The sequence below is a fragment of the Sceloporus undulatus genome, chromosome 3, assembly GCF_019175285.1.
Source record: "Sceloporus undulatus isolate JIND9_A2432 ecotype Alabama chromosome 3, SceUnd_v1.1, whole genome shotgun sequence".
Taxonomy (NCBI): domain Eukaryota; kingdom Metazoa; phylum Chordata; class Lepidosauria; order Squamata; family Phrynosomatidae; genus Sceloporus; species Sceloporus undulatus.
In genome coordinates, this window is record NC_056524.1 from 24,836,933 (window position 1) to 24,862,790 (window position 25,858).

The 25,858-nt window shown below is 39.2% G+C and overlaps 1 protein-coding gene across 1 annotated transcript in view; it reads right to left on the minus strand.

Moving 5' to 3' along the window:
* Window positions 1–25,858, minus strand: part of GUCY1A2 (guanylate cyclase 1 soluble subunit alpha 2) — a 334,203-nt gene that overhangs the window by 303,865 nt on the left and 4,480 nt on the right. The window contains exon 2 of the mRNA XM_042460679.1: window positions 4,541–4,602. Within this exon, the coding sequence (XP_042316613.1) occupies window positions 4,541–4,602 (62 nt within the window). The remainder of the gene's footprint in view (window positions 1–4,540; window positions 4,603–25,858) is intronic.

The window sequence follows — 25,858 nt, forward strand, 5'->3', positions numbered from 1 at the left end:
GTGTCTGAGTGATTACAGAAAAGTCAAGGGCACAATCTGACACACATGTGCCATTTGCCAGTGTTACTTAACCAACGTGGCCCTGGAAGATGACATATCTAAACTCCTTATATATGGTAACAGTAGCCCAGAGCAGCAGTAGGAATCCTATGACCCTCCAGATGTTGTGGGACTGCACTCCCAACAGCCTTAACTAGCACAGACAATTGTGAGGAATGCTGGCTGCTGCAGCTCAGTAACATCTGGATAGACAACAGATTCTCTCCCTTGGCCCAGAAGGACAACTAGAATAACAATCTGGAATCCAGAAGATGTTACTAGAAAACCAAGCAAAAACAGTTATCATTACTCACAGAAGTTCAAGTGGTAAAACTCAGCAGTTGGATCAGGAGTATAGCTCCTCATTCGATGCAGCTGTTTGTTCAACTTTTAAAGCAGATGTGGGTAGCTTTTGGCCACTTGTGACCCTCTGGGTATTTTTGGCCTGCAACATACATCATCCCTCAGAATTTGATTAGACTTAGCCAGAGATGATGGGAGTTTCAGTCCAACATTCCTATCAGAGCTTGGAAAAGTTACTTTGTGGGAGTCCAGGGCAGGGAATCGTCGAACTAAAAGATTGTATGTACAGCGCTGTGTAAATTTACAGCGCTTCATAAATAAAGGTTAATAATAATAATAATACAATATTTCAACCAGTTTAGCCAACATATTTTGAATAGCAGCTTCTCCAAGTTCTCATCTGGAAAGCCAAAAGCTACCCACAGCTGCTTTAAAAGTTGAACAAAGAGCGGCATCAAATGAGGACCTACACTCCAGATCCAACTGCTGTTTAAACTTTTATTTAGGTCTTAATGTAGAAGCCACAACACAGTGTGGGATTCTGGGAAGTGTAGTATCAGGTTCAATCTCCATTATGTCTAGTTTAATTCAAAGCAAGTGATAGGGATAGACCCCTTACCTGATGATAGAAAGTTGGAATGAACCAAAATGAACAATTCTGGGTAGAGATTCAGCATAAGGTATTTTAATATATCATATGACACACTGCCCACAAGTGCCATCAGATAGCAAGAATAGCTAAAATTATTTTATATGAATACCTACAGGATTAACATGTTACCAATAATAGCATTTTTGTTCTGCAAATGTACTTATAAAAACTTTCAGAGTGACATTATTATTATTATTATTATTATTATTATTATTAAACTTTATTTCTATAGCGCTGTAAATATCACTAGGCCTTAGGCAGTACCAGCCTACCATGAGTCCGGCAGAAGATTTGATGGGTCATGAAAGGGCAGCATATTGTTAATTATTTACTTTGCAATTGTTGCACTCCTAGTATATGGAAGTAAGAGAGATACTAGTGGGATTTTCTGCCTCATGTACCAAAATAATTTGGCTGAACTGAGGTACTGAGTTTCCAACTTGGAAAAATTATTTTTGGGGACTATGGCCCTCAGAAGCCTGTAGGTCAGTGATTGTCATGTTGGATGGAGAAATCTGGGAACATGAGTCTAAGAAGTAACTTTTCCAAGCTCTTTCTTCACATTCATCATTTGTTGCTCCACCTCAGGCAGTAAAATACCTTGGGCTGACCCTGACAGTTTCATAATGTGTGAAAGTGTTTGTGCAACATTTAGCCTTATTTCTTGTAATGAAGATACCTTCCCACGGAGGAGTTTTTAGCATACTGCAGCTCATGTTGCAGGCTAAAACCTTTTTATTCAGACAGGCTTTTAAAACAGGTGATTTTTAAAACAGAAAGTGCTATATTGCTTTAACTGAACCTTATATTTTTTAAAATTGCATTTTATTCTTTTATTGTGTGATTTGTTTTAATACTGTAATAGTTTGATCTTATTTTAATGTTCAGTTTTGGTAAGTATTTAAATATATTGTTCTTTTAAATTGTGGGCCACTTTGAGTCCCAATTTGGAGAGAATAGCAGGATGTTATTATTAATAATAACAATAATAATCATTGTTGTTAATTGTCCTACTGGCCTATTTCATGCTTATTAAACTTTTGTCAGTGTTTTAAATAAACAAAAGCAGCAGAATTTTTAAAATAGTAGTGACATGAATTATGTGTTGGGAGAAAGACACAATAAAAAATAAACAGATAAGTAAATTGCAAATATGATTATGTCTTTGAATTGCCTATTCTATGAACTGCTATGAACACAGAGTATTTGTAGGAAATGAGGAACACCAATGAAAATGAACACATGGGATATTCCTTTTCACTCTTCCATTTGTTTCAATCACCTGTCACGACCATTTTCTTTGTGTTTCACAATGCAATCAAATGTTATTCTTCTATATAAGTATTAGCAGAGCAAAATAAGAAGCAAAACTGAGACTGCACACTCTCTTCAGTGAGAACTAGGTAATATGCATGTAACACAATAGAAACGCAGTCATGCTAAGGTCTGAAATCACTGCTACAGTAACAAAAGGAACTGACCCATTAATAAATAAACCATTACATGATTCATTCTACATGGAGGTCACAGGACTGCATCTACTTAGTGCTAAAAATATCAGAATCCTGAAGCCAAGTAAAGAAATTATTGTGGGGTTGTTGTTCTTGTTGTTTTTAACGAAATGATAATTCTATTCCTAGAATGAATTAGATATATTATTTTTTAAATCTTTATAGTTATTTCTTTATTAACTGACCAACTTTCCAAGTATTGAAGGGCTGTAGAACATTAACAAACATTATCCAAAAACTTTTTTAAAAAGATTACAATGCAATAAAATGCATCACCCTACATAAATGTTACCTAATACAGCCTTCAAACAATAAAAATATGAAGCTGAAACTAAGGGCCAAATGCAATCATTTCTTCTTTTCTTCATACATACTGCTGGTTGCAGGTAGCAGCAATTCTTTTCAGCAATGATTGGTAAACTGTCATAATTTTTGATAGGTTAGCTTTGAAAAACAAGAAAACTAGCTCAAGTTATCTTTGAGCCAATCCAAATGTACTCCTTATAAAGTTTCAAATACCCTCTCCTTCCTAATCATAAAACTCTCCTCCCCTGCCATATCACCTAATTCTTTCCTCTTCTGACTGTAATCTCCCTGTCAATTTTAAGTTTACTAAAATGCACACTTTTGAGTCTAAAATGTAAATCCAACTGTTAATCCCAACTAGAGGCAGGTCCCTTGAAACAACAACTTTTTGGGGCAATACTTGTACAAGTTCCACTGACCCACTGAGTCTATTTTAGTTGAGACTGACAATTATATTTCCACTCAGAAGCAATAGCAATAGCAAATACATTTCCATACGCTTATCAGTCACTTAAGCACTCCCTAAACAGTTTACAATGTGTAAGCTAACTGCCCCGAACAAGTTGGGGTACTCATTTTACCGACTTCAGAAGGATGCGAGGCTGAGTTGACCCTGAACCCCTGGCTGGCATTGAACTCACAACTTTGTGGTTTGGCTGCAGTACAGGCATTTAACCACTGCACCACAAGAAGGAGAGGTCTGGTGATATTTCTACTTTGAACATATATTGCTTTGTTTTGGCTAATGAACAAAACAAAGAGCAAAAACTATGCAGAATGTTGCTGTTTTGTGATTTCAAGACATTTCCAACTTCTGGTATCCCTAAGGCAAACCCAGTGGGTGACTTTTTGCAGGTTAAACTTGCTCAGCCTCAGAGAAAAGCAAAGGCAACCCTCCCTCTGAACAAATATTTTGCCTCAGAGAGTGGTGGAGTCTCCTTATTTGGAGCTTTTTGAGCAGAGGCTGGATGGCCTCTGTCAGGGATGCTTTGACTGTGAGTTCCTGCATGGCAGGTAGTTGGGCTGGAATGGCCCTACTGGTCTCTCTTCTACCTCTATGAGTCTATGATTCTATGAATGCTTTGCAGCACTCACCAGCATTATTTAATTAATTTATTATTATTTTGCAAAATATTTCTATCTCACCCTCTAGCCAGAAATCTCAAGGTGGCATACAATAAAACCTCTATCACATATGTAAGCAGTATAAATATTAAAATGATTTTAAAAGTTAAGAACATATTAAAAATGTAACCATTAATAAAACAACTTAAAAGAGTTTAACTAGATAAAAACAAATTAAAACCATGTACATGTGAGTTTTAGAAAAATCAAGTGGGCTCCAAAAGTTGTTGCACAACCATGTTAGCTCATGGTGCCTGAACAACAGCAACGTTAGTACCACTCATGCCTCCTGTGTCCTCCCACAGCATATTGATGGGACACAGTGGAGAGCCCAATATAATTTTCCAACTAGGTTGTGCCTTGGAGTGATATAAGAAAGGCATAAGCAAACTGGCGCCATTGAGATGTTTTGGACTCCTAGACTGCCTAACTATTCTTATTCTAGCTTAGGGTTACAGATGATGTAGCCAACATATGTGAAGGACAGCAGGTTGTCTAGCTCTGCCAGAATGAATTATTTTTGCAGCTCTCAGTTGCTTTGTATTGCCAGCCATTTGCTCACCTATCCACACTTTCTGGTTTTGGAGAAAATAGGTCTACTTACCCAATAACTTGATGCTCATAATGCTGCAGTGTCCTCTGGAGAGTCTGCCTTATGGTCTGAGGCTACAGAATAAACACAGAAATAGTAATAAAAATGTTATCAGGAGTTGGTCAGCCAGCTTTGCTCTCAGCACGATGTCGGGATGGAGGTGACTACCAGTATTATCGCTTAATCTAATGTATGTTTTTCCAATTACATACTCCTTTCTCTCTCTCTTCACACATCTGCTGTGTTTCCCCCAGAGTAACGGGAATAAAGCTGCCCAGAAGTAGCAAGCTGTTTTTATTCCACAAACACATCAATATTTCAAGGCTCTTTCCTAATATTTCAAGTCTTCCATTAAACAGCAGTGGTTTCCTTAGCACTGGCGTAACTAAATGCAAAAAGCAGTGGAAAGGAAACACAGTGTATACAGACTAAGATGACAGATACTTGGTGCCAAAGTGGACATTACATCTGTCTGTCCCACCATGCTTTTGTTCCTGACTACAACCTCTCCAAACAGTTTTTCAGGAAAACCAGAGAAATGTTTATATTTTTGTATATATGATACAGTATCTGGTTTGGTCCATAGGCAGTAACAATCTACATGGAGTCTGAAGAATGTGTGAAGGCTGGAATAGAGACAGGGATGGGGCTGCATATATTGGCTGTTTCCCTAGTGACCACATGTATGCCCTGTTTGCTCCTTCATTCCCATATGCAGAGGTAGAGCTTCTTTGACTTATGTTCAATTGAATTTGAGTAGAATGTCCTTGGTAATTCAGGACTGTGATAAAGCATGGATCCCACAGAACTTACTATTTATGTTTATCTGAATGCAAGAAGTACCTTCAAGTCAGAGAATGAAAGATTTGGGCATGAGATGAAGATGCATATGCTTCCTTTCCTTTGAGGCTTCACAAGAGCTCCCAGATACCTGAAGAGTTGTGAAACTGGGATGAAATTCCAATCTCCCCTTTCAGTCTTAATCTCAGTGGCAGAGAGACAGTTTGGGGACTTTGAAGGTGGGAAATCAAGACTTACTGGACATGCTTTGAAGCTCTGAACAACTGACAGTCACCATTTTCTACATTTTTGACAGTCCCATTCTACAGGACATTCCCAGAAAGACAAAATGATGCCCAATATTCAATCCAGGATGAAATAGCAATATGGAATATTTTACTACACATAATCAAGGGTTGCCCATATCAGTGCAAAAGAGGAAAGCTAGTTTTGCCATTCCCCCATGCACAAAGCTTTTAACAATCTGAACAATCTGAAAGCCCAGGACTACATAGACGTCTAGTGTATACGTTCTCCACATCCGATCATGTGCTAGTCACCAATATACAGGAGCAAAAATCAACAATGACTAAGGATCACGAGGAGTAGAAAACAATTTTCACCCCACATCAATGGATTACAGCGCTTTCTTTTCTTCTATATAAGACAGTGGTGGGCAACTGTGGCAGGTGTCTAAGCCACTATTATACCACAGGACCCTCTGGGATCCACAAAGATTACTGAGAAACAAAAAAGAAAAAAGTCAGTCTATGGATTGTGGAAGTGTTGAGGGCCACAGACATATCCCTGGGGGTCTGCATGCAGCCATACAGTCAGCTTGCCCATCTCGATATAAGTTAATATGTACAGTCATAAACAGAAATTATAGTGTTGTACCGTGGAACAATACTGCAATAGGGACAAAAACAGTAGAAGCTGCCCATGCCTGTGATGTCAATGAAGATGATGAATCTACTGCAAGCTTTAATCTAAAGTTTGAAGAAGATATCCAACATGCTGAACTGTATCACCAAATATGGCCAGGGGTGACATGGACACCATAACAGGCCAGATGAAGATGAACTAGCTTCCCTTCAGAAAGCAGTTATATCATTGCAAGAGAGAGAGGAATATACTTCTGTAAGGGGGGCAGACTTGGAAAAATTGAGGTGAAGAGGTGGCATTGGGAAGGCAAAAGCATTTTTCTCCTCTTCCTTTAGTTCTGGAGTTAATGTTTCATCTGAAGACATTATGTCTTTGGAGAACCTAGAATGTTTAAGCATTAAAACCAGTAGCAAGTACCCAATCCACAAAAACCTCTTATTCCTAGAAAGTCCACTGGCCTTATGCAGCTTGAGAAAGATACAAAGAGAATTGTTTCACCTTAAAAATTAGCAATTATGACCTCCTTAATAAATAATACTAATAATAACAATAACAATAATAAAATGGGTTGTCACACTTTTCTCCACTACAGTGTCTTTCTTTCTTTATTTCTTTATTTCTTTATTTATTTATTTATTTATTTATTTATTTATTTAAAGGATTCATATTCCACCTGTCTCCCACAATGAGATTCAACTGCCTCAGCAATCCATGGCTACGTAATCTGTTTTCTGCACTGGCAAATGCTGCCTTCTCGGAGGAATGGGGAAATGAGCAATTGGGTCTGCCAATCGCCTTCCAAAGCTGGCTGTCTTGTGAATGTGCACATAGCAGCTGGCTTCAAGAAGCTGCTGGTGGCCATGATCACTGTGAGGTGGAGGGGGAGAGGAGCAGAATCACATCCACTCACACCATGTGAATGCCTGAAAGACAGAAGTGCAGTGGAAGGAACCCAATGCATGACGGGAGTAATGGAATAGCAGCAAGACTGGGAGCCTATTGATGAGTTTTACCCATCAATGAAAAGGTGCACTACAGTAATGAATGGAATGCAAGGCAGCAGCAGGACAGACATGATGCTGTGTGATAAATACCATCCAAACATGTTTTTATCCTGTTAAAATTCTGCTTTTCGAGTCTTGTGTCATACTGTCCCAATTTGAAGCAATGTTCTTTGCTGCATCTGAAATAAACTAAAATGATTAAATGGCCTTCTGGAACTCTCAGCCTCAGCAGACATTATTCCTGTGCAATCCAAATCAGAGATCTTCTTTGACAGTACTGAGGAAGCACTTCACAGTCAGACGCCTCCAACACTTTACCAATTTAGAAGAAAGTGAAAATAAGATGGCCACAGCTGGCAAGGAGACATAAAATGAGAACATCACCCCCCCCCCATAAGAATTCTGCCTTCCAATAAAATTCTCCTTCAATCCCCAAATTTTTTGCATTGCAGATAGTGGAACACTGAAAATCATTTATGTTCTGTGTTCACATTCCCTTGGGAACTTTGGTGCAGTACAGACCAGCATGGAAACGCTGGCCCTTTGTATCGCATAGCTGTACTGCAGCACCCAAACTGGACGCTGCAGCTGCGCAGTAAAAAAGAAGCCACCTAGAGTGGCTTCTTCTTTGCGCCATCCTAAGGGTTGCAAAGCAGCCCTTATGACACTGCTTCCTGTTGGAGACGTGTGGGTGCTCAGACACCCGCACGTCATCCATATAGCCCCCATGTGGGCAGTGCCGCTCAGTAATGGTGCCGGCCAAATGCAGTTGGGCTTGGAAGCATGCAGTTGGTGTGTGCTCCCGAGCCCTACTGTCGCTGCCAGGACGTCACATCCTCGCGATGTGTACCAGGCCTTTGTCTGCTCCTTTTCTTTGGATGCCTACACTGTACTTCTAAATGCTCAAGTTTTAAGCTACTGTAATACTAGCGTTCCAGGGATGAATTGCGTGAAGGAGGGCAAAATTCTTATTTGGCAGTAAAATTCTCATTTTGATCCCATTGTAGCTATAACCATCTAATTAAAAATAATAATTGGAAGCTGCTCTGATAGCCTTTAGGGCTAAAGGGCAGGGTATAAGTATTCTAATAAATAATAAAATAATATACATGGGCAGAGGCAATCAGCAGCCAGATAGTCACTGTTCATAAACACCCCTGATGGACAACGAAGAACTTGGGGAAAAAGGAATACTTGAAATGGACTCTAAGGCCTGTTACAGACAGGCCAAAATAAAGCTGCTTCGAGTCACTTTGGAGGTATGGTATTTCAATGATACATGAGTCCTAAGAGTCTGGAAGCTGTACCAAAGCTGCACTCCAGTCCTTAGGACTGGAGCATGGCTTTGGTGCGGCTTTTGGACTCTTAGGACGCATGCATAATTGAAATACCATACCTCCAAAGTGACTCGAAGCAGCTTTATTTTGGCCTGTCTGTAACAGGCCAAAGACAACATAAAAACCCTGTTGGATCAGCTCAAAGATCTATTTGGTCCAGCATTAACCAAAATGGCCAACCAGAACCCTTTGGGTTGCCTATGAGCAAGAGAAGGTAATGGCTTTGTCTTGATTGGCAACTAATACTGAAAGACACTCTGATCCTTAAGGGTTCATGTCACCAACGTAACTAGAAACATCTGATGGCTCTATCATACATGAAAGATGGAAGAAATCTAATCAGGTGAGCACTGATATTTCCTCACCCTCTTCACAGCAGCCCGTATTTAGCCAGTAGCTTTAATTATTCAGGGAAATACCAAGTGTGCAACTAGCATGGCTATTTACATTCACCATGTATGAAAATAGTGGCCTTCTGCAGACACAATACATTTACAGCCAGGATGTACTGTATTCCAAATGCTGGATGCAGTCTCCAGCCAGCCCCAGCCACCATATGCAGTAGTCAGGCATCTGGAGAGCCACATATTCTTCATCTTGACTCTAGAGTGATGGAAGAGGACATAGGAAGGTCCCTAGTGATTCAGTAGTTAAATGTCAGGCCTGTACAGACAGGCCAAAATAAAGCTGCTTCAAGTCACTTTGGAGGTATGCTGTTTAAATGACACATACATCTTAAGAGGCCAGAAGCTGTGCCAAAGCTGCGCTCTAGTCCTTAGGACTGGAACATAGCTTTGGCATGGCTTCCGGCCTCTTAGGACGCATGCATAATTTTAAACAGAATACCTCCAAAGTGACCCGAAGCAGCTTTATTTTGGCCTGTCTGTACAGACCAGTCATTGCTGCAGCCATTCACTCACAAGCCACAAGGTTGTGAGTTCAATACCAACCAGGGGCTCCAGGATTTACTGAGCCTGGCATCCTTACGAGGTTGCTAAAATGAGTACCAAGCTTGTTGGGGGCAATTAGCTTAAAACCTCTTAGGGAGTGCTTATGTGCACCGATAAGAGATATAGAAATATACTTGCAACTTTCTATTGCTATGAGGAGGAATGAGCATAGCATGAACCAACAACAAGCCTCCCTTTCCACATTTCATTCTCGCCAGATGGAGCCGCATCAGCATAGCAATTTTCAGCGCTGGAAAAATATTGAATAAACATTGCATTTCATGTTCACCATCCCTTACTCTTATGGTAAGGGATTCTGGAGCTCCTGTGAGACTAACCGTGCAAATGTAGTTGTAGCATAAGCTTTTGTAGATGTGGTCTACTTCCTCAGATGCATGGACGGACATGTTGCTCAGGAAGGACCTTTATAATCAGGCTATATAAATAGCCATAGAAATCCAAAACTGTGGTTACAGTAATGAAGTGACAAGTTCATTGTTTAACTATGGCCATTGAAGCACAAAGGCAGGTGGAAAGATGTAGCTCAAAGCTAGGGTGGGTGCATGACTATATGAATGGTGAAGGGAGTTTGGGAATGTGGTTTGTGCCAGGTGGGAACCAGAAATGGGATAAACTCTCTAAGATGGGTTTCACGAAGCTGATGTGTTAACTAGTGTTATTATATGTGTAGTGTGCCAGGAAACTCAACCCACTGTTGATGGACTAGAGATTGTGCATATTTTCTAATTCAAATGTTTCTCTTTGCAACCTTCCTGTAGTTTTTTTGTTCAAGGACTGTTCTGAGGTCAGAGGTGGAATGCCCAGGAAAACTGAAGTGTACCCATTTCTAATGTCTGATTTGTGTCCATTTATCCACTGGCACAGAAAACAACCTGTCTGTCCAATGTAGAATACTGGAGGACGTGGCTGACAGAGGATGGCATATGGTTTCTTATTTTTTCAGCTCTAGTAATAATCTTCTAATACTCATTAACACTGGAGATACCAAGTTTTCATAGTATATTCTGTTTCTACTTTTGAATTCTCCTGTCTTCAGTTTTATAGCATAAAATGGTTGCTATTCACTGGAAAAACACTATACTTGTGTATTGCTTTAATTCTGAGAAATGTAGCCTTAAATTTTTTTTATAATATATCAAGGAGATCAGGCTGCCAACAATGAGCACCTAGTACATTTTAGAAAGTAAGAAGTAAATATAAATTGCTCTTAATTAATTAATCAGCAATATTTCAAAACCTGAACACTGATTCAATCCTCTTTCCTCAATTCTACCAATAAGAAAGGAGCACAATCATGACAAGCTAATGTAATAAAAATATTTATAAAGCACAGCTTAATTATCCATACAATGTTGAATATCAGTCCTAGACAGGATGTGTAACTTAAAGGAGCTTAAAAAGAAAAAAAAACAGATGCTTCCAATTTACCTCCAGAAGTGTAGATCAGAGCACACTTGAAAAATGAAAGAGGAAAACAGGGTTAAAAAACTTTAAAATTTTCTACCAGGCAATTGCGCTCTCAGCATGAGTTAAATTTATTGTCTCAGGAAAACATTTAAAAATAATCCAGTGTGCTCTCACTATTTTTTTTTTTTTTTTTTTTTTTAGTCCAACAGAAACTCTAATTGAGAACACACACAAGGAATCAGCTTCCTCCCATTTGGAGAGGCAGGTGTTTAAATCCTAAAGACCTGATGGAGCAGAAATTCTCTTCTGGTGCAAGTAAAACACAATCAACAGCCAAAAAAAAAATCCCTCAAACAATTTAGCAGCTCCACAACATCAGTTCTTACCAGGAAGAAAGGGATGAAAGAAGAACATTGTGTTCATCCCTGGGAATTATACCACCTCTGCTCTGTGAAAGCTAGGGTCAATATGACCAGCTGCCAAATTTGGCACAATTAAAATTAAACAAAGAGAATATGGTAACTCTAGAAAAACAATATGAAGCTAAACTACGCAAATCAGCAACCCCTTCCCTGAAACATTTGCTTTGCTTCATGTTTTTGAAAGCCAGCATCCACAACTTTTAGTCTACTTTTACCATTATCTTCATTTTATATCACTTGATAGAGGTATTTGCAATTTCAGCAGAAGGCTGGTAAAGAAATCTTTGATGTTGACAGTAAGGCTGATCTTCCTTGCTATTGGACACGATGCTGTCTTATAAGAAGCAAGCAGCAATTTCCGAGTTGATAGCATGTCTTTCATTTGGTGTGGGAAGAATAATTTTGGGATTTCTCTCTTAAGGGTATGGGACACATTTAGATCCAAAACAAACCAACACAAAACTAAGCAAAATATATCCATGTATGCAGGGCCTTTAGAGGAACAATACATATTTTTTGCTTTTTGTCTGGGACTGCAAAAATTGTGTGTGTGAATGAGAGGTCTGTGGGTGGGGGGAGAAAAACACCACATTATATCACTCACAGAATGGATTTAACCCTGTAGATCAAAAGTTGACCAGACCTAACCTACTAAAACATGGTAGCATCACTAGTGCTATTACAGTTTAAGGGTACCTGAAATGAAATAAGAAGGGAAATAAAATAATTCATCTAACTAGTTGGTTAGTTAGTCCAAGGACCTTCCCACATTACCACTGTTCTCACAGTGATCAAGTTAAGGAAAAGAAGTTCCTAAATACCACTTTGGGAACACTCCCTACTGCATTTCTCTTCATACCATACACTCTGTTCTGCCCTTGTCCATAACCCTGCCTCCCTACCTGTGCCCTACCTAGTGTGCCTTTCATCTGTGTGTCTCTTTTTAAATGCAGTTCTGGAGTTATGCTAATGTTGATTAACAACAACAAACCCATGCTGTTCTGGAATGGCAAAGGGTGTAGGGATGGGGGAGAGGAGACACTGGACTTTATCACATGGGAGGCAAGTATCCTCCTCCCATCATTAAATTGTCATTAAATCCTGTTAATTGCATGTTCAGGGGGAAGATTATCACACACACCCCACGTACTTCCCCCATTCTTGTCCCATTTGTAAAGAGTAATGGAGGCATCACTTGGCATCAACGAAGACTCCCATTAATACCAAATGACACCTCCATTATTCTTTACGGATGGGACAAGAACGGGAGAAGCATGTGTGTGTGTGTGATAATCCCTCCCCCCCCCCCCCCCGGGTCATGCAATTAACAGGATTTAATGATGATTTAATGATGAGGGAAAGATACTTGCCTCTTCCATATGATAATCTCCACTAACACCATGTGACTCTCCATTCCTGGGACTGCCACAGAAGAAACTTAGAGCACCTGAGCACTAGCACTATGTCAGTGTGATTGGGAGCTTATTGATGGGTTTTCCCCATCAATGGCAATGTGTGGGCTCACCATGCTTCAGGGACAAGAGGGTAACAAGATAAGAGGCAATGTCATGTGACAAGTATCACCAAAGGTGAAATTGGCCAACTTTTATGGCAGTTTAAATGCCATGTGTGTTAAAGTGCCAAGTATTTGCTCAGTATCGACATACCTCAGTTAACAAAGGCTCTGACAATGAATGTTCTTTTTATAAAATATTTTTATTCCTGCCAAGCCCCCCCCCCTTCTTTTTTTCTGCCTAGCTGGAGATTTTGAAGCCACTGCTTACATCTGCAGGAATTAGAACTGGGTAGTTTTGTAGCATCCATATTCAGCAACGGAGTGCACTGACATTGCTGCATAAGGGAATCCGCAAACTACAGTGCTGAAGCCAGTGATGGAGTCATAGTGTTGAACAGCAGAAGTGTTCAACCAAGGATGGATATACTACAACTACAACATATGCCAAAAATGAATGGAGGTCTAGACAGGGGAATAAAAACCCCTAAATTGGCTGCTGCTGTTGCCAATGATGATGATGATGATATTCAATAAGAGTTTACAAAGATTTAAAATTAAATGAAAGAAATTAAGGAATAACAAGTCTCATGTGGTGGTTGTAACATTGGGTTTGAATTGAGGAAATGCAAGTTGACATCCCCAGTCACACATAAAGTTCAACCTGTTCTATCTCATAACACAGTTATGAAGATACAATGTGGTGCTGAACCACTCTGATATCTTTTGTAAAAAGAGCAGGACATAAAGTGGGGAGGGTTTATAAAAGGAGTAATCACAGTAATTTCAAATTCAGTGGCATTGTACTGAACATTCAATATGCTTTCTTGTACGTGTACGAGGCTTTTCATATTACATATTGAGCCAAGCTATAAAATCATTTCAAAATTACTTAAGAACACTGGCACTGTGGCAAAAATCCGTCTTGGCATAACAAACCACAAATTGGTGATTTAATCAAAATGGCTACATCTGTTATGACTATTTTAAAAAAAAAAAAGGCTAGGTCCTCAGTACATTGCTTGAAAAAGGTTACTTTTTGTGGATGGGGAATTAAACCAGTTCTGTTTCTGGGACAATTGCAAGCCACTGGGCTTCACAAAACAGGGCTTCCCCAAGATGAATGAGGACTGTGTCTGCCAAATCAGGACATTTGGAGGGAATGCAACAAACCCACAGAGGCAAACAGAAAACACTGTCATCAGCTCCCTTTTTTCATTTATTTAAAGAGTTGGCAATGTGTGTGTGTGTGTGTGTGCATACGTGTACACACACATATACTTATAATATTAAAACAGTGATCATTCATTATGAATTATGCAAGAATTAGTCATTTAATTAGATGTTGCTGGAAAAGCAAAATCAGTGAAATGAGAAGTTAGGCAGAAATGAATTCCCAATAGTTAGCAGAAGTTTCAAGAACATAAATGTATTGTAATGCACATGGCTCAGATCATGTGCCATTTAATGCATAATCAAATCTATTTAGAAACAGCTCACTACTCATTTCATTTCTCTCCTCGTATCTACTAGAAATAAGACAAATGATGCAAACTAAGAAGATAGGTTTTAAGGTGACCAACCATCACAAATTATGCAATATTCTGACATTTAATTAGCTTTTGCCAAAGTAATCTGGTCCATGTTTTAGTCTTCTCTTTATTTCATAATTTCTGGAATCCTGTTATTCCATCTGTAGTTCAAATAGTGTATTTCATGTTATCGTCTTGTTATGGGTTCTCAGATTTTATTTTTAAAAATTCTTTGCTTCATGCTTGGTCCAAAGAACATGTTAAAAAGCTAAATTTATACCTCAATCCTAGGTATACCTATTCAGAATTACGTTCAGCTGAATTTAATGGGATTTATTTTCAAGTAAATTTGTTACTAGATTGTAATCTCAAATATGTGCATTGTAAGCATGTTTGTTTCAAGTTTAAATCTTAATAGCCCTAAACACTGCTTAAAAACAAGGGCAGATCAAACGGTGTGCATTGTGGGTTCTTTTATGTTGTTTTTAGGGGTATATAAATCTGTAGGTTTTTGCACCTTACAGACTAATTTTTCATTTTGTAGCCATGAAGGTACATTAGCAGTGGGAATGCCTTTTTCACTGCCATTTATATGCCTGTTTTTGCAGATCTTTCTGCTTAACCTTGCAATTTGTCTATTTTCACAAGTGCTGACACTAGCCATCAAACTATGTGGAATAGTTTGTAGCACTTATTCCCTTCTCCTTTTGTGTCATATCTTTTTAGATTGTAAACCTGAGGGCAGGAAAATGTCTAATTAACTATCTGTAAACCATTCTGAGAATCTTTGTGGCTGAAGAACAGGGTATAAATAAAATAAATAAATAATGTTATGGTTTTTTCCTTCCTTCCTTTCTTCCTGCTTTCCTTGCTTCCTCTACCCATTTCTGCCATTGCTTGAATTCTTCCTTTAAAAACAGTTTGGAACCTACCAATTCTCAAGCAGAGCACAGGTATGCGCAAAGCACATCCCTGTTCTGGAAAAGGACCATTAAGAATGATTTCATAACTGGGCTGTATCTTGTGGTCTTTGGTGCCAGTTCACATCATCACTTGAAATCTCATTTCTTCTCTCATAGCTGTGTGACTGGGTCAGTGCCTTTCAAAACCTTTGCATTTGAGATGATGTGAAAAGTACTGTCCAGGGTGTTTGATCTCCAATAGCAAGTTATTGTACCACATGGTTCTGAAATTATGGTAACATGATGGTCCGGTACTCAGCTCACAAGAGATTGTAATCCTTCCTTAAAACAGACTTTCCCAAACGGTGAAAGACTTTTTAAACTCTACTGAGAGAGACTAATCTGTAGACATCTCTACAGTTAAGGGCCAAAATAAAACCAAACATACTTGAGTATTAGTCACTGTACATCGGGAAAAAGTTTTAAATGTTTGCTCACCTGTAATAAGACAGGAGGTACAAAATTTACGTTGGGACAAAACTATTGGCAAACAAACAAATTGAATGCAATCCACTACTCAGCTATGACAGTTTTATCACCCATCTGGAGCTGCAAAATCAGGTGGATGCCATTTAACTGGTACATTATTTTTGAATTGGTGGGCCACACATTTATGTTGTGCAAGCAAGTGTGACTTACTCCAGATTGAAGCATTGTGAAATCTGTTAGAAAAAGAAGCTAGAGAAAAGGAAAGGGGGGGATTAATATAAACAAAACCACTCTGCCTTTGTATAGTCAAGTATCCCAATCAGTTAGTGCTGTCTTTTTGAACCCCTAAATTAAAGCTATCTAGACAGAACAAATATCTAGCTGTTTCTTGTTGCACTGTCTATAATCAGTACTAGGGATGTGAAAATCTCTGTTTCTGTTCAGTGTGTTTTCCCCAATCTTTTCTGCATTTTTCTCCTGTCCCTGGTCCATATCTAGTAGCAACATTGTTTTTATTTCAGGTTAATATGCAGAACTAGCAAAAAAAAGAACATAAAGCAAGTCAGATCCACAAACTTGCCTACAAGCAATGGAACCCAAGTCCATAGACACTGATGAAAGCAAGAAAGCTTGTCTAGACCAAATGTTCCCTTGACCTCCTCCAAGTTAGGACTGGCCATTGATTTCCCCAGGTCACATCTATCCTGCCTTTGTACATATTTATTTCCTAGTGCAGTATTTGGAGCCAAATATGTTAACTAGAGATTATATTATTACAGGTATTATGCCACACTGTTGTTGTTGTTGTTGTTGTTGTTGTTTTGTGCCTTCAATTTGACTCCAATGTATGGTGACCATTGGCAAGATTTATTCAGAGGTCTGCCATTGAATAAATCCTTGAAGGCTGAGAGAGTGTGACCTGCCCAAATGAACACGCATAATCAAATAAAGATTCAAATCCCAGTGTCCCAGAGTTTTTGTTCAACACTCAAACCGTAACATTACTACTTTTCATTTTACTTTACCAGCCACCCTCAGGCCATCCCAATTCAATGCATATAATCAGTAATTTCTGGCTGTAGTCCTAATAGAACATACTCCCAGGCTACACAAAGAGAGTACAAACACTTGGCAGAGTGACTGACTTGTTAATTAGGAAGTTCTCCATTCAGATCTCACCTCTGCTATGTCCTTGCTGATTTGGTTCCCATGTAACACCAAAACATGAGCATGGCTTGGGCTGGGCTTTCTTTGTACCCTCTTCCCTTTGTCGAAAAATCCAAGGATCCCAAACTATTTTTAAGTTTGAGGGAGCTCAACCACAATAGGCAGGTTGTTATTAGTAAATTACTTTTCCCATCAACTATCATTGAAACATTCCTAAGTATGAAGACTCAGAAGCACAATATTTACTTCAAAATGCCTTGCATGTATTCAGTGCAGTTTACTCCCAAGTAAGCGTCCACAGGACAGATTGCAGGCAGCCTTCCTTATTCCTGGGAGGGCTCAACAACAATAGCTGTCTTAATATTTCTTGTTGCTTGATCATTTGGTTTACTTCTGATTGATAATGCCTAAGGAGCATCAAGAGTCTTGGTGGTCCAGTTTTGCCACATCATTTCAGGAATGGGCTTCAAACCTATTCCCCTCATTCTAGAATCCATGGAAGAATTCAATTAGCTACCTCCTAGTTGCCACAAACCGTTGTCCACACAGTCCTTCTGCCAAACTAAGGCCCAGCACAGACCACCCCAAAGGGCAGCCTGCCAGTGGCCTATTTCTCTCTTGAGCAAAGCTGCAGCTGCCAAATCGTGCAGCTTCCCTCAGGAGTAAAAAGAACCTGAAAAAAACTGTGCTGGGCAGACATCATGAGTGCGCCATTGGCGCACCATGACATAAGCAACACACAGTGACATGTGGATGCTGCACATCACTTACGTAAATATGGCAGCCCCCATGTGGACAGGAGGCCACCATCAGGACAGTGCTGCCACGCCCCTTTCAGCCATCAGTCTCGGGCCTTAGTTTAACACCTGCCCTAAAAAGCAAGATCATAAAACTATTTTACTCTAGTTTATAATTATAAAACTGGATTAAAAGGAAAACTGTGAACCTTAGTTTGTCAATGGAGATGTAACAGCAAACTGAAATAGGGCTGAAATGGGAAATAACTAACATGTGACCCTGCAGCAAATTCTTGATCCTCCAAATCATGACCAAGATGTGGTCCTCTAGATGGACTACAACTAAGATGTAGTTCTCTAGATGGACTGCAACTATCAACATCCGCATTCTACAAGCCCAAGTCTCTATCTGTAATACAGAAGCAGAAATATTCATTGATCCTGAAATAATTTCTTAACTAGGAAAAATTCGATGAGCAGAAGGAAGCTAGCAGCTGCTTTAAGACTGATTTATCTTAGCATGAGCTTTCAAGATTTCAATCCACATCTTCATGTGCACTGATGGAATTAATATGAAACCAAAATATATCAGCATGGTTGTTGGTGTGAGATAAAGCATAATAGGAAAGATCCAATTGGCTATAAACTTTCCAACAGTTGTATAAGGGGATATTGGTCTGTCAGGCTCGTTCTCAGACAGTTCTGAAGTGTGAAAGCAATAAATCTGCTTACCAAGAGTCATTTCCCTTGAAGTCAGAAGCTTTGTTGAGGAGACTATTTCTATAATGTGCTCTGAACTCTGAAAAGCACTCTGTGTGCTCTAGTATCCTTATTACTGTACAAATGAGACATTGCAGAATACTTCAGTATTGCTGTCATGCTGGCTCTGTCATGAGGCCCAGTGAAGTAGTTGCTTCAGGCAGAAGGGTGCTGGACTAACAGATCTCTCTCTCTCTCTCTCTCTCTCTCTCTCTCTCACACACACACACACACACACACACGAGCCAGGTCCCTCTCCAGAGATCTGTGTCCCTCTCCAGAGTTGAAAATTGCCTAGTTAAGAGCTTTTCTCCCTAAAGAAATAGAAAGAAGAGGGGTGAAAGCACAGTTTCACTGCTGCTACCAGTTCTGCTGTACAGAGCCAGCTGTTTTCTGAACCAGAGTTGTGTAGGAGGGAAGACTAAGAATATAACTTGTGTTTGGTACAGATTGTTGTTGTTTTTTAAATTCACCCCTGTGCTTCCCACAGAACTTAAGGCAGACATCCAGGAATCAGCCACCTCTATATTCCAAAGCCAGCTGCTAAAAGTAATGTGGCTGCGAGAGCTACTATTACTTCTGTCTTCTTCTGCAGGTAAATGCACCACCGTGATGTTCTACTCTTCTTCTGGAGGGTGGAAAGGGAGCTGGGCTGGGCAAGTGAGCAGCTAGTAACACTTAACTGTGGCCACATTATCTTTCTCCAGTAACCAGGGACTGCTGCTATGTTTTTTGTTCCTCCACCACGATCTGGGGAATGCCACTGGCACCAATGCAATATGGAGTTTTGGTGCTTCCCTGTTCAATTACTTTTAAAAAAATTAAACATTTATATACATACAAAAGCAACAAACATGCACTTCTTACAAACCAAAACATATATAGTTACATGTCAAGATAGATGCTCCTTCAAATTCCATTACAATCATCATTCACAATGTCTATAGTACAACTCACTCATATATTCACATTCCAAACTTCCTTTTCTGACTCCTTACCTAAACCTTTTCAAACCTTCTCAAACTCAGTCTTTCTTCTTAACCATCACTGTCTTTTGCACTTTACAGCTATCTTCCAAATATCAACCTATAGTCTACCACTAAACTTTCCCTTCCTTCTCTCCCCTGCCTCCTAATCGTATCTCACATACTCTAACCTTCATCTCTACTTAATTTAAAACCTTCTTTATACTCTGGTTTCTCTTCAGAGCCTATAAATCTTTTGCCTTTTAAACATCCATGTTACTACACTTCCTTCCCATCAGTACCAGTTCAATTTCTGTTAATTTTTGACTTTCTTATAAAGAAACCAGTTATTGATACCCAATCTACACTCCATTCAAATTCCTTTTCCACCAGTGTTTCCTTTTTTTACAGTTTACCTTTTCTCTTTAGAACAGTGTGTGTGTGTGTGCGTATAACTTACTTTTGTTGAGCAAATGCATTGAGATCTAAAAACTCAATATTGCTGTTGCATCACCATCACCACCCATATTGCTAGTTTTGTAAGCTGTTTAGCCTTCTCTGTCAGAGCATTCTAGTTCCACAGCACACTACAAATCCCAGGATTCCATACCACTGAGCCATGGCAGTTAAAGCAGTATCAAACTGTATCAATTCTGCAGTGTAGCAGAAAGCATAGGATCAGATGGGATCTCATGCTTCAGGGCATTTATGCCCTAAAACATAGGTTCTGTACAGATGCAGGGAATTATGAGTAACTACTCTGTGAACATTCTGAGATGGGGTTTAAAGCTTTGCCTGGGGTGGCTCCAACCTGAAGAACTCTATCTCTAAGCATAACCCTTCTATAGAATATTGATACTGTGCAACCAATTGTGTAACTGCCAGTGTAACGGTTTATTGTCCCATTGTGCATGGGGAATCCACAGTAGCTGTTTCTGAAATCCCAGTGAAGAAAATGACACTTTGATGTTACTGATTATATATGCATAATCCAAAAATATGCAACTGTATGGCTGATATTCTGTTGGTTAATCTCAACTAGAGCAGATTTATTCAAATGAGTGTTGGGTGGTGATCCAACATATGGGTAAATCTAACTTATTCAATAGCTCTACTCTGCTTGGGACTAATAATAGGATTTAGGCCCATGTGAATTACACATTATATTTGTAGAATTTATGCAATCATGAATATGAACTAAATATATCAAAAAAAAAAAATCTGGTTCCTTGTGGATGTGAACTTATACAGGTTTATGCCATCAATGAGAGGCAATGTGGTGTAGTGGTTTGAGTGCTGGACTAGAATTTCAGACCAGGATTTGAATCTTTGCTCAGCCACAGAAACCCACTGCGTGAACTTGACCAAATCACACTTTTTCAACCTTAGAGGAAGATGAAAGCAAACCTCCTCTGAATAAATCTTTAGCATAAATAAAACTTTAGCATAAGTTGCTGTTAATTAGAAAACATACAATGACAACAATAGGATTCTAGTCACAGTAATATATACGTAAAAATATATATTTCTACCACCAGAAATATACAGCAATGATTTACTGAAACAACTCTGTGAATAGCAGAAGAAGTCTGTTCCTTCATCCTCTGAAAATTCATTTTACACATTAATATTTCTATTGACATCATGGGCAAAAGAGCAGAATTGTCACATGGATTGCTTCCCTTAAACATAACAATAAAATATAAACAATTTTCATGATCTGCACTGTCTTTAAAGTCGCCCCATTACAGTAGTCTTAATGATGTCCCAAAATATGATAATATAACTGCTAAAATTAGAAGGGCCACCAGTGCTAGATATCCAGAAATAGTGATTTTAATGAGATCAATTTGAACGCATTGTACAAGAATTACTATGTACTTGCCAGCATTTTATTACGCAGCTCAATTATTCAATTAAGAGATGAGACAGGTCAACTAAAATGTACATCGTTAATACCGACATTACGCTACTAACTGATACGTCTGCTTTATGAAAGAATGTAGGAGGAAAGAACCAATGAAACAAAAAACCTCATTAATAAAACTGTATTACACTTAACCATGTAAGACACTGATAATTCTCTTTACTTATCTATCCAGCCCACTGATAATTCTTCTTATCTACTCTGATGTACCTTGTTCATTAAAACTATCATAATGAAAAAAAGAGAACGTCAAAAGCAAACATGAGCCACTACCTTTGACTAACAATAAATTAATGCTGAGATAGAGATCTTTTTCCAAAATTGAAAGATAGGTTACAGACAATAAATTACACAGTGATTCCTATCTAGACTATAATTTAAAGTGTCTGTCTTCCAGATGTTATGTTATTCCAGGGAGGAACCATGTAGCTTTCCAAATGTCATTGGACTAAAACTCTCAGCATTCTTCCACACTGAACATCCTGACTAGGATGCTGGGACTTGCAGTCCAACAACTTCTGAAAAGTCGCACAACTCTGAGCCCTGTGTTATATAAATCCACAAGTTTGACTACAGAGTCACAAAATTTGGTTTGTTATCTACAGGGGCAAAAAGAAAGATCACACCATCAGTCACTCCCAAACAAACATTTTTGAGTTTCTGTGTTGTTGTTCTTTATATCTAGAATGAACATTTAGCCAATTTTAACTAAACTTGATGTTTATATCTGGGCTTACATCCTGAACATTGGTCTGCAAGTCAGGACTGACTGGCAAACTTCAGCTTTTTTTCAGAAAATGACAGGTTGTGTTCCATTTTGCATGGAACATAGTGTGAAACAAATCACAAATCAGGGACTACAGACAGTACCAGTAAATTTTTGTATCTTCAGATTGTAAGCAAAGCCATCAACATCAGTCCAAGCCACAGAGAGTATATTTCCTAGTTATTTATGTATAAGCTGATTAGAAAACGTACCACCTGTTACAACTCAGATGATACTATATGCTGTGTACATCAGCCTTTTCTTCCAGTCATTGAATAAATCATTGACCTCCAGCTGGAATAGCATACACAGAATAATTTCGCTTGTTCAGAAAAAAAAAATGGCCCACTATTCTGGACATATATTTCAAATACAGAAGGACTGGCAATCAGCTATTGCAAGACTATACTACATAAGAGCACCACATGATCAGATGCCTGGATTATTATTTTTTAAGACACACATCTTGTCTCAATGTATCTCTGCAAAACTTAGAAATGCAACCTGCAATCCTAAACAGGTTAATTTGGCTGCAAAACCCACTGATCTGAACCTGAGTCAGGGGGAGAGAAAACGCTGAGAATCCTACTAGTACTTCCAGCTAGAACTGCCCCATTTAATCAACAAGGAATCAACACGTGCGTAAATGCTAGTGATTTATTGGGTTTACTCCAATAGGAATCAGGCAAATATAATTTACTGCACGCCTGCCTGCCTGATGTCAAAACCTATCGTGAAGTTACTAGCTTGCTCATCCTGGTTGTCATCCATAATGACTTCTGTCCAAGGTTAAAACTAAAATATGTGCACTTTCAGCATTCCACTATCTCCAAAATGAACTATTCCAGAATAGATGGAAAGTAAAATCTAAGTGGTGCTTTTAAGAGACTGCAAAAGCAATTCTAATTAACCCTATACATCCACAGCAAAAGCTGCCGCAGGTCAGAACAGCATCATCCATTATTTGGTAATGTGAAAACTCTGCACAGTAACATGAGTGTGTTTGTGTGCGTGTGTACAAGAGGGAAAGGAAGAATTATGTCTGCCCTTTTGGATACAACTGATGAACCCCTCAAAAGTAGCAAAAGTTGGTGACTTTTCAAAACAAACACCTGATGGTACAATCCACCAGTTTCAAGGGAGTACGAATTACACTATGTATGTATTAATATTATTTTGGTTGCACAGTTTGTGCAACATCTTGAAGGAGCTTCCCTAATATAGGTCAGAGTAGTATAAGACAAGATTTAGGTCCCAAAGAGAGATAAGATTTCAATCGTTCTATGAAGCTTGTTTCCTAACAGGTTCTTACTACCCTTTGAGCTTGTCTTCAATTCCCACAAACCAAAGTCGATTTATTTGATTTATTTCGTGCCTTACACACCACCACTACCACCAAAAAGAACAGCTGTGTTTTCTTATTCCTAATAGAAGAGGATACCATCTGCTCATATTTCTAAGAGAAAGTAAAGACAGGGTACTTGAAGGCAGGCTACCAAATCCTGCCACAGGTGACCATGGCCATTCTACATCATCCCTACTGCCCTCACTTTATCGTTCTTTCTGCCTGTGCTGTGACAGAGAATGGCAGAACACTGAGGAACAGCATCTATGGAGCAAGCAATGATATGTCCCAGTACAAAGTCTTATGACTGAAAACAGATGCTGTGGCTGAATATTGGTGTGACACTGCAAATACTTGCTAGATACAAATTTCATACAAACATTTCTATCTCACTGTTATCTCAGTACATGTTTAATATAGAGATAAAGCAGAAGTGGTGGTGAGGGAAAAGGTGGGTATTTAAACCTTTCTCCCCTAATCTTTCTCTACAGCTAATGTCTCCCCACCCCACCCCACTGCCAATTGTTTCTTGTTGCTAACTGTCTTCAGATCTACCTTGGTCTACACTACAGAAATAATGCAGTTCGACACCAGTTTAACTGCCATGGAATCCTGGGATTTGTTATTTTGTGAGATATTTTGCCTTCTCTGTCAGAGAGCTTTGGTGCAACAACAAACTATGAATCCCAGAATTCCACAGCATTGAGTCATAGCAGCTAAAGTAGTGTCAAACTGTGTTATTTCTGCAGTGCAGATTATAACCTCGACTCATGGCAATTCATGTAGTATGCTGCAGCCCTCCTCTCTTGCCATTGCCTTCTAACTTTCTCAGCATTATAGTCTTTTCTAGTGAGTCATGCCTTCACATGATGTGACTGAAGTATGACAGCCTCAATTTAGCCATCTGGGCCTCTAGGGAGAGTTTGCACTCAATTTGTTTCTACCATGCAAGATATATACAGATTTTTCCCAAGGTTTTGTCACACTCTTATTCCTTATAGTCTGGCTCTTTTTTTATTCAAAAGAGAACCATCCACGCAGAGTACAGAAGGATCAAGAGACCTGGAACAAAGCTGTTTGCAAAGGACCCTAAAACCTCTTAAAACATTTGCGGGGGGGTGGGGAGAGACAGTCTCTGCAAAACAGTGAGGCCTGAACAGTTGTCATAGGAAGGAATGAAATGGGAATGGGATATCTGGAAAGAGATTCTCAATGGCTGAACTAAAGGACCTCACTTTGCAACATTCTGTTACAGGTGCCACACACATTTAATAATTCCAAACCACAGGTTTCTTCACTGTCTCCTGGGAAATGCTCCAATTTTAAGGGCTATTGAGACATGCCTTTTCCTTTCTCCCGGAAAGGCTAAAATGGGATAATTGCAGGGGTCTCCCCTTTAATGCTCAGGCTAATGCCAGCTTGTCAGATGTGGCGTACAAGTGCTCTGCTCTAAAGCAATTCATCATTTTTCTGATGCTAGTGGCAGCATCTCTCAAAATTCAGCACATGGTTCTTGTGCTTCTTCTGTCTCTGCATACAAGACAGTGACTGAAAACAAGAGCTAAGATGTGGTGGAGGGCAGGCTGTGGGGGGAACCTCTGAGGCTTTCTTTTAAAACAGCCTAGACCTAAAATGGTAAGAGTCATGATCAAGCAGCTTCCCATTCCTACACCAATTAGAAGACCTAAGAACAGCTTCTGGATGGGTTACATATCTCCCACACCACTAGAAAGCAAAAGGCTAAAGTCATGCATTTGGGACCTGTTAACACAAAAACCCAAACAAACCTATGGCACATAAGATGTCTGTTTTAATTCATTGGGAAACGCAAACATCAAAAACAGCTTGAATGAGTGGAGAAAAGATGGGTGGGAAAATATATCCTTTCTCCATCCTTTCTCCCCTCCAAATTTGTGCCCTCTCAAAGTAGTTGTGAGTGGGGATAGTGTGCAATGGACTGCTTGGATTCAGCAGGGATGTCTAACAGTCACAAGCAACATTCACAGGAGTACCAGAGAGACTTTAGACCTGGGAAGATTCAAACAAGGTTAAAAAAAAATGGATGGGGAGGATTGTGTCCAGGAACAATCCTGACTGCATGAGAAAGAAATGAAACCAGCTGTGGACTGAAAGAAAGGGGCATTATTAAAGATAATATGAATAGCAGAAGGAGAAGTAAGGAACAAGTAGGCAGGGATTACAAGACACAGACTGGAGCAGCATGAACAAGATTCACAGGCGATCTGGCCAGGTGATGAATGTAAAGAAAGAGACGGTGTGGTTTGAGCACTGGAGACCAGAGTTTACATCCTTAGTCAGCCATGGAAGTTCACCTTGGGCAAGTCACACACTCTCAACCTCAGGGGAAGGCTATTATTATTATTATTATTATTATTATTATTATTATTATTATTATTATTAT